This window comes from Humulus lupulus, chromosome 6, assembly GCF_963169125.1.
Source record: "Humulus lupulus chromosome 6, drHumLupu1.1, whole genome shotgun sequence".
Taxonomy (NCBI): domain Eukaryota; kingdom Viridiplantae; phylum Streptophyta; class Magnoliopsida; order Rosales; family Cannabaceae; genus Humulus; species Humulus lupulus.
In genome coordinates, this window is record NC_084798.1 from 202,611,363 (window position 1) to 202,622,263 (window position 10,901).

The 10,901-nt window shown below is 30.8% G+C and overlaps 1 protein-coding gene across 1 annotated transcript; it reads left to right on the forward strand.

Moving 5' to 3' along the window:
• The first annotated feature begins 1,756 nt into the window (after window positions 1-1,756).
• On the forward strand, window positions 1,757-3,597 carry LOC133785868 (carbonic anhydrase 2-like). The gene is made up of 8 exons (XM_062225084.1): window positions 1,757-1,827; window positions 1,966-2,121; window positions 2,230-2,278; window positions 2,377-2,493; window positions 2,601-2,654; window positions 2,799-2,884; window positions 3,014-3,119; window positions 3,460-3,597. The coding sequence occupies exons 1-8, from the start codon at window positions 1,757-1,759 to the stop codon at window positions 3,595-3,597; spliced, it is 777 nt and encodes a 258-aa protein (XP_062081068.1).
• The last annotated feature ends 7,304 nt before the right edge of the window (window positions 3,598-10,901 follow it).

Sequence of the window (10,901 nt, forward strand, 5' to 3'; positions counted from 1 at the left end):
GCATTGTTGTCGGCCAAGCCATTCTTGCCATTCGTATCTTTCAACAAATATATGTGTTCCTAATCTAAGTATAAAACATAATAATGCAAGTGAAACTTATCAAAAAAGTTTTTTGTTTTTTTTAAAAAAGAGTAGAAGGATATAATCTTCAAAATAGTCTATGAATACAAATAATAAGCAAACAAACTCCAAAACTTTTTCAAATAATTAAAATATCATTATTATCACTTGATATAACAAGAAAGAACTAAACTAAAGTGTGATTTTTTTTATATATTTTTATGGATATATATAGCAAAAATTAATTAAAATTTACTTTAAAAAAAAAAAAGACAAAACAAAAAAACTGGGCCCCTACGCTCACTTGCAAGGAAAGTGACGTACGTAACACCAATATATAGCATATATGATGTATTCCTGTAATGGGATGTTTTGTTCAAATATATAGAAAAACAAAAATGAACTTACATATACGATGTAAATATAAGTTGAAAAATTATCTATGCATATATGAATTTATAATACTATTAATTAGTATTATGTATTGCAGATTACATTTAAACATGAAACTTTATGTATACACACACACAATAAGCTATATGTAATGAATATATATTCCTTTATAATTCATCTCCTTGTCTGTAAAGGAGATTAACTTAATTACTAATTTTGTGCGTTCGATCCATCATCTTTTTTTACCTCTAGTTATAGGTAAGAACGATAAGACTTATCAAACGCGATCTGTGTCATGATAATCGATTTGGTTATTCTTATAAAATTATATCGATAACTATAACATTATCTTAGTCTTCTTATTAACATGTTTTTCTTAGCTTCTAGCTAGATAATATTTAAACTTTAATTCAATGATTAATCTTCCACGAATAATCTACCTGCACGCCAACGCTTTTTGTAAAAACCTAATCCAATTGCATATAATATATACAACATGGACTTAAATATTATCATTGTTTATTGGTGACCATACATAAGGAGTCACCAATAAATAGTTATATATAAATCTATACTACTTTTATGTAATTAATTTGAATGGCGAGCTGGCCGAGGAAGTAAAAAGCAAACTTTATGTGAGTTGGACAATAATGGAATATTTCACTAATTACTTTATGTGAGTTGGACAATAATGGAATATTTCACTAATTAATAAACAACCTATTATATATATAGCAATTACTTTTTATAAAGAAAGAAATAAAAAAACACGTGTATGCATATTGAATTCAAATATGTATGACATTGAAAGAAACTTTGTTGGCTTTATAAATAGAAGAGATTATGTGCCCTCAAATAAATATCTCGGCTAATTCTATTTGGCTTCATAACTATTAATTGTTGTTGCTGCAATTCCAAACTATTATTCTCGTTATTCTACTCATATATAGCGCCGAATAATATTATCAATTCTTGAAAATTAAGGGTTAGTTTATATATATATTTATATAAGGAGTAATTTTTCTTTGGCTTGGACAGAGCTATAATATATATAGCTAAACACTTGTTCTTTTTAGTTTATACGTATTAATTACAACTGCATATAATATAAATATATATACTCGTGGTTTATTACATCTGAATTGTTTATATTTTCTTAAATCAAATGTCATCTTGCTATATTTTCCTATGATTAGTTTTATAACGATCTTTCACTAGTAGTAATCTATAATACAAACAATAATCATCCCTTAATTTCATGAATTTGCAGAAAGAAATTATATAAATTAGCAAACTGAATATAATGGCAGATGAACAGATCTCCGAGCTGGCCAGCTATGAATGCAGCGTCAAGAAGAATCTAGTGATCATCAGGTAATTAATTAATATTTACTAGGTATATTATGACGAGTGTATGTATATATTTACAATATCTATGTATAGCTACATAATAAAAAATTATAAAATTATTATCTTACAAAATTGATTGAATATATATATTTATATATATAGTGAGAAGGCCGAGAGCGAGAGCAAAAGCGAAAGCGAGAGCGAGGAAGATGAAATCTATGAAAAAGTGCAACCTGGGCAGGATTCCAATGACTGTTGCTTTGATCCTGTTCAAAAAATTGTCCATGGATTTAAGCACTTTCTCTCCAATAAATATTAGTAAGAAAAAAAATATATATATATACAAAATATTTCTTTACTTATAATATTATTAGAAGTTATAATTAAAAAACATGTGCCTAATTATTTGATGGGATGATTTTGCAGCAAGTATCCATGCTTGTTTAATGAACTTGCTGCAACCCAACATCCCAAGGTACGTTAACCTAATCAAGTACAAGTATTTTCTTGTGAAAAAAAAATTATATATATTTTTATCTATATTTAATCAATCTCAATTGATTAAATGAACAGTTTTTGGTGTTTGCATGCTCGGATTCCCGAGTTAGTCCTTCACATATCTTAAATTTCCAACCTGGAGAAGCTTTCATGGCCCGCAATATTGGCAACTTAATTCCATCTTTTGACAAAGTAATTTATTTAATTAATTAATTACTACTTAGTCAAACTTAAAATATCTAATCTTAATTCATTAATATTAATTATCTCACTATTAATCTTTGTTATTATATGATTAGTTCAAAGACTTTGAAGTTGGATCAATCATTGAATATGCTGTAGAAGAGCTTAAGGTAAAATTAAAAAATTTATTTATTTTTTTTATTATTTTACTTTCATTAATTTAATTATCAGTCACTCGTCTTAATTTTTTTTAATATTGCTATAAGTAATTTGACTTAAATTAGTTATAAATAATAAAAACTAAAATTTTGCAGGTAGAAAATATTTTAGTTATTGGACATAGTCGTTGTGGTGGAGTAAAAAGACTTATGTCTCACCCTGAAGATGGTTCCGTCCCTTTGTAAGATTAATAATTTTCTATAATTTGAATTATTTTTAACTTATGATTAGACTATATATATATATATATATATATGTAATTTAGTAAATTTTAGTTTTGACTCAACATATTGATGAAATATATCTACAGCGACTTCATAGACGAATGGGTGAACATTGCCCAAGCCGCGAAGATCAAAGTCAAAGCTGAGCATAGTAAATTGACATTTGAGGAACAATGTGAAATATGTGCTGAGGTAATAAATTTAATTAGCCAATACCAACAAATTAAAAAGTTATACTTTTCCAAATGCCCAATATCAGCGCTAATTCAATTTATTATGTATTGACACACATTTTATTTTGCACACTAAAAGAGAACGTATAGATATTCTTAATTTTAAGCGTGCATCACTAATAATGTCAATGACGTATAAAGATATATGTATATAAGAATCTTGATTGGAAAGTATGATAAAAGAGTCTTCTAGTCTTTAAAATATTACATCTCAAATTAGATTATTAATTATGACATTGAACATCGATGTTCTTAACAATACTCTAATATTATAGTTGAATAATTATTTGAATGCGCAGGAAGCAGTGAATCTGTCTCTGAAGAATTTACATTCTTATCCATTTGTTCAGAGAGGAATTAAAGAAAACAAGATAGCACTAAGGGGTGGATACTATGATTTCGTAAATGGGTCTTTCAAGCTTTGGGAACTTGAGTGAAATTAATATCATAATTTCAAACCCCGAATTTAATATTGATTTTCTCACAACTTATGTTTTCATAATTAATGCGTGTGCTTGATTGTATTTAATATTTTACTTAATTAGTTAAGCATCATTTTCCTTTTTTATTATCCGAACTAATGAAGAATTATAGAATAGCAGCTTGCTGTTCTTTAGTTTGTTTGTTTCTCCTATTGTAATCTTCCGTTTGCAAGAAATAATAAGTTCTTTCCCAGCATCATGTCCTTAATGGTTATTCATTTTTTTTCTTAATAAATTTTAAAGTTTTATATTCACTACTAAAAGGAGAAAAAAAACGTTTTAATTCAGTTTTTATCTCCCATATTCACTTTTGTGGTCAATTTTTAATAAACGGACTTTTCTTTAGTTATATACAACAATATTCCCCCATTCATGATTGCTCTATAATGATTTGATAATATTTAAAAAGAGCTCTGGAACCTTCGCTAGGGTTTGGTCCTGATTCTCTATTCTAGTACCCATCCAGATCTTCGTCCACCCGAATTTGATGTTTTGTTCTGGTTTGGATATTAATTATTGTACTGAATTAGCACTCAATGCTCTAATTGCTTTGTTCTTATAGCATTAACTATCAAAGTTCTCTTTCCAATTTGTGCTTTTTTATCCTCTCTCCTTTTATCTCTCTCTCAATCAATTGTTCTTGGTTTCTATCAAACTTGATGTTTTCTGCCGCCAATTTTGTTTCCCAATGAACTCGAGATGACTAAGCCTAATTTTAGAGGAGGAGTCTAGATGAGTGAAGTTGAGAGGTTATTATTGCATATCTCGATTCTTCTCTTTTGTCCAAGATATGTGCTCTTCCCTTCTTTATATGCTTGCTAGATGTATTTGTGATCCTTGCTCTGGTTTATATTTGTTAGCTTTATGGAGTCAAAAACCTTAGGATCTGTTATGACAACTAGTATGGATGATGTTTTGCAATCCATGTCCTAATCCCTTTCACTTACTCTGGAAGAAAATGTTGTTCATACTTTAGTTGAATTATCTGAAGGGTCTAACCATCGTGATACCTCTTACTATTTAGTTTTCAAAATATTCACTATCAAATATTTCAAGAAGGAAGTTACGTAAAAAAAACCTAATTGAAATTTGGCCAACATGTCTTTCTGTCACAATAATTGATCATTATCCATAGTTGTTTCTTGCCCTATTTGGGTGTGAAGGTGATAGTAAAAGGGTCTTAGAAGGACAACCTTTGCTCTTTGACCAGAGTCTTGTTTTCTTTGGGGTTCCTCGTGGATGTCTAACCTTGAGTCTTCTATTTTACACATTATTCACTTATGGAACAAATCTACTCCATTCGATTTGGAAAGCGTTTACCTAAATTAGCCAAACTAGTGGGAACTGCTATGGTGACACTACAAGAAAAAGATTCTACAGCGACGACATCTATTGCGACGACTCTAAAGTCGTCACTCTATGTAGGCAAAATCCACGAAAAATTATTTTTTCTTAATTTATTAAAAAATAAAATACAGCGACGACATGTCATCACTGTAGGGTCGTCAACAACACACGATCTGGCCCTCCAAATTCCTGATACCCTACAACGACGACTAGTCGTCGCTGTAGGTTTCCAGGAATTTGGAGGAAACATGAGGCGGGAACTACTATACAACAATGACGGGTATTCGTAAGAAAAAAATAGGGAAATATGTTTGTCTATAGCGACGACCTATCGTTGCTATAGGATGCTTAGAGAGCTCAACCGCCCAGAGTTGGTTGCCTATTTGCAGACCCTATAGCGACGACTTGTCATTGATGTAGAGTCCAATATAAGCCATTGATCAATTATTTTGTACTCTACAGCGACGACAGGTCGTCGCTATAGGGTCAAAAATAAAACGTGGGGACGTGAACCACCAAAAAATTTAAGTCAAATTTCACTGTCTATATCAACGACATGTCGTTGCTGTAGAGTAGACGCGTAGCACACGAGGGGATTCATGTACTATTCACTATCCTACAACAACGATATGTCGTCGTTGTAGGGTCTCATCATTTGAGTAAAATGGTGCGTTTGATATCAGCGACGACATGTCGTTGCTATATAGTCTGTCGATATAACCTCCAACTCGAGCCTTCTTCCTTATTTCTGCGAAAAAAATCTCTGAGGATAGCAATGGAAAACCATCCCCCACCGCCATCTCAGGTTTTCCAGGCTAATTTGTGGCCATTTCTTCTTTGTTTTGGTAATCTAAACCTATTTTCTTTGTATTTTATTGTTTAATTTGTATTTTTTTTTTGTTAATATATGTGTGTACTTTGTGTTTGTTATAAATGAGTTTATGAAATTTTTTGTGGATTTTTTTTTTTATTTGCAGATTCCTTGTGCCTAGCTCGAGCCTTGAGATTTGATTATTGGTGTTGGATAACACTTTAGCCACTTTTGGGTATTGTTTTAAAGTTTTTTATTATTGATTAGTTGTTAAATTAAGTTTTTGATTGTGTAATTGGTTATTTTATAGAGTGCTGAATTTTATATTTTTTTAAGTTTTATTTGTTAATTGAATTATATTTGTATTTTTTTAGGGATAGACTTTAAATATATTTATTAATTTGATTTAATTAAATATTATGTTATAAAAAAATGCATATTATAGGTTTAGATTTTAGATGATATAATTTTATTTATTTTTATATATGTTTATTTTTTTATGTGTATATGAATGTGTATAAAAAATGTGAATATGTTTATATGATTTAATGTGGATGTGAATATTAGAATTTAAATAATAATTAGATTATTATGTTAGATAAATATAATAAATGTTTATAATATGATTTATGTTGTTGATATGAGATATAAATCTTTGAAATCAATTATATGAATGTTCTAGGACTGGTTTTGTAGTTTTTATGCAGGTTTTAAATTTTGGGATAGGTTAGATTACAACCATTATGGTGCCGAAATTTTAGTAGTTTTAGAAATATTAAACATTACAATTTAATTTTAAAACAATTAATTATAAAAATAATAAAGTGTAAATTATAATAAAAATTTTACAAATATAAAACTTTATTAATATTTTTTTATAAAATAAGTAGAAATTAAAATAGTAATCTTTAATGGTAAATTAATAAATATAATATATTTATAAAATACAATAATATATATAGATAGAATAAGTAATTAAGTTAACTTTACTCTAATTTCAAATTAAAATAATAAAACTTTATTGGTAATTTAAAAAAATGAAAATTATAAAAATAATTTGATAATTATTAAGTAATTTAATAATAAGTATAATTAAATATTATTTGTTTATATAATGAATCTTTATAATGCATTCATAACAAACAATAGTATATGTTTATAAAATTTGATAAGATATTCATAAAAATTAAGAATTTATTCATCATAAGATTCAATAAGATATCATTAATTACTTAAAAAAAATTAGTTCTTTGGTGATACAAAATTTATTACCAAATAAAGTTAGTTTTTATGATTATCACATTGTGATAATTTTTTTTCCACTTGAATCAGTTATGACGATTGATAAGAGTTGGATAACCAATAGGCATCGTAACTCTGATGAGTTTTGGAATGGTCTTCAAGCATTTATACAAATGGCCAATAATCATGTGAATGTTTCGGGAGAAGTCAGGTGCCCATGCGTTTAGTGTGTCAATATGCTGAATTAGAAACTGGATGTGGTGGAGGCTCACATACACAAATATGGGTTTTTGCAAAGATACGTGAAGTGGACCTACCATGGTGAAGTTGATATGCCTCCAGTAGTGGACGACGGGGCTCCAATGACTGATGAGATGATTGGCATCATCAATGATGTTATTGGTGAACAAGACACTAACGAAGAAGGCATAAATGAATGAATTTCAGATGGTGGTGGCAATAGTGCGGAGAATCAATTTGGTGACCTTAATCGAGAGGTCCAAGCTGAGTTATACCTTGGTTGTGCATGGTTGTCTCCCTTGAACTTATTGGCGAAGATGATGCACATGAAGGTTATGAATAAATGGACAAATAGTTCCTTTGATAAACTTTTGAAGTTTATGAAATTTGCATTCCTGAAGGAGAATAAGATTCCGACTTCACTGTATGAGTCTAAGAAAAAATGAGGAAGTTAGGGTTAGGTTATCAATCAATCCATGCCTGCAAGTACGACTGTTGTTTGTTCTGGAAGGAGAATTCCCAAAAACAGAGTTGTCCTGTATGTGGTGAGAGTCGATGGGTTGACAAAGACACAAAGGGGAAAAAATTCGCCCACAAAGTGTTGCAACACTTCCCTTTGACTCCTAGACTGAAGCGTCATTATGGTTCAAGGCATACAACAAATGATATGACCTGGCATAGTACGAGACAGTCGAAAGAAGATGGTGTGATGCACCATCCTATTGATGGGGGTGCTTGGAAACAATTTGATTCCAGATATCCTGATTTTTCCAAAGAACCCAGAAAATTTCGATTGGGTTTGGCTGCTAATGGTTTTAATCCATTTGGTAACATGAGTCTATCTTACAGCATGTGGCCGGTAATATTTTACACGTACAATATGCCTCTTTAGTTGTGCATGAAAGAGTCACCATTCATGCTGACCTTATTGATTCCCGGTCCGAAATCACCTGGGAAGGACGTGGATGTCTTTTTGAGGCCTGTGGTAGACGAAATGAAAGAGTTGTGGGATGAAGGAGTTCAAACCAGAGACGCTGCAACAAACAGTGTATTTAGAATGCTTGCAGCACTATTATGGACTATTAATGATTTTCCAGCCCGTAGTAGTTTGTCTGGTTGAAGTGGCCAAGGATATATGACATGTCCTTCATGCAACGAAGACACTCCTTCATGTCGGGTAATTGGGAAGACGGCTTATGTTGGTCATAGAAGATTCTTATCTTCTACGCATGAGTGGAGGAAGAGTCGCTTGTTTGATGAGAATTATGAAAAAGGATGTCTTCCAAGAAAATTCAGTAGTCAAGACATACTCGAACAATTAACGCATGTTCCAGATCGTTTGCCGGGTAAACATGCCAGTTTCAAGGGTGTGAAAAGAAAGCGAGATCAAAAAGAGCTTAATTGGAGTAAAAATAGTATTTTATTTTAACTTGAGTACTGGTCCGTAGTTGAACTGAAGCACAATTTAGATATGATGCATGTAGAGAAAAATGTTTGCGACAGTTTACTTGGTACTTTTATTATGAATGAGAAATCTAAAGACACCACCAATGCACGAGTAGACTTGAAGAATTTAGGTATCCGAGAAGAGAGTTTCACCTTAAGGAAGAAAGTATCTGAGAAGAGTTTCACCTTAAGCACATCCTATGTACTCTTTCACACCGGTGATAAAACGGTTTTTTTGTCAGTTCGTAAAAGGAGTTAGACTTCCTGATGGCTTCAGTTCAAATTTCTCTAAGAAAGTAACTGACAATGATGGCAACATTGTTGGGTTGAAATCTCATGATTGTCACATTCTTATGCAACGTCTGTTGCTGGTAGGAGTTCGAGGCTACTTGAATAAGTCTATTTCAAAGAAAATCATTGAGCTTTGCAATTTCTTTAAGCAAATTTGTGCTCGTACATTGGTTGTTAAGGACATGGAGAATGCAGAAGATCAAGTGATACAAATTTTGTGCAAGTTGGAGTTAATTTTTCCTCCAGACTTTTTTGACATAATGATTTATTTAATTCTTCATTTACCGCTAGAAGCTATCCTCGGAGGACCAGTTTACATGAGGTGGATGTATCCATTTGAGCGATATATGAAGAAGTTGAAAAATTATGTCAGGAATAAGGTGCGCCTTGAAGGTTATATAGTGGAGGGTTATGGCGCAATATCTTCAGGGCGTACAGACTAAATTTAATCGTCCAGAAAGAAATGCAGATATTGTTATTCCTAAAAGGCAGTTGTTAGTTTTTGAATCACAATGTCATCCAAGTATCAAAAAGAAAATCATATCCCTTGACTATCTTCATCGAAAAGAAGCGGAGTGGTTTGTACTCAACAATTTCCCTGAAATCCAACCATATATGGAGTAAGTAGCTTAACATATATATGAATTCTTTAAATTGAATTCATGGAAAACTGTTATCTTACCTTAATAGTTCTATACAGTGAATGCCTTTGAAAAAATTCAAACATAAATCTTCAAAAAGATTTCCCTATCTCGTTTAAATTGAAGGTAAATTATCGAAACTGTAGAATTCTTACGAAATTCATATCGATTATTATTATCTCATTGTGTTTTCTTTTTCTGTGGCATACTGATAACTCTACAAAATAGAGTTATTTTACCACTTTTTATGTGCTAATTGTTGCTTAAATCTTGAGTTTTTAATTGATTTATTAAGTTTTTAATTAATTTTGATTTTATATATTTTGATGTGTTTTTATAGTTATTTTGTTGTAAATATTGTAGTTAATTATTTGAATTATTATTGTTAAGTTAGTGGTAAAAAAAATGTTGTATTATTGAGCTTAAATGTTAAATATAAATTAAGTTATAATTAATATTTTCAAAAGAATTAATTGATTTATTTTATAGTTGAAAATATTGTACTATGATTTATTTTATATTTATTTTGTAGGGAATTTATGCTCTTAAAAAGTAAAGAAGAAAAAGGAAAGGTGGCATTTTTAAAGTAAAGAAAGAAAGAAAAAATGACATTCTTGAAATGCCATAAGCAAGGCCCAAGGAAGCCCATAAGCTCTCCAACCATTGCATGCTGCCATTTCCCAGCCACGGTTCCTCTTCAGTCAATTCACTCAGCCATCAACACATTTACTTCAGCCAATGCTTCCCTCCACGCCTGATGCAACCATTCGGCCCACCTGGCCTCCACTCCTTCAGCCAGCGCCTCACACTTCCCAGCTGCACCACTAGGCCTGCCACCAACCTCATTTGTGCCTCTTGAGCCCAAAAATGCTTTTGTACCCTTGTCCCTTTTGCCAAAAAAATACCACATTTTTACCCCACTTTTTACACATTTTACCCCAAAACATCATTATTACACCCTATATTTTACCCCTATTTACCATATTATAATTAATTAAATTAATTTAATCAATTTAATTAATTTGAATTGATTATTTTAATACCTCATTTTTGGCTATAAATAGGGAGTTTTGAAGACCATTTAGGAGGTCCATTGGAGAGAAGAGGTTACTATGCCATAATTTCTACACATTCAAAACCTCTCAATTCTCTTCATCTTTTTCTTCTTTTTGGTTACTTTCTATGTATTTTTAGAGGAAAATTTTTGGGGTTTCTCTTCCAAATTTTCCTATTTATGTTTG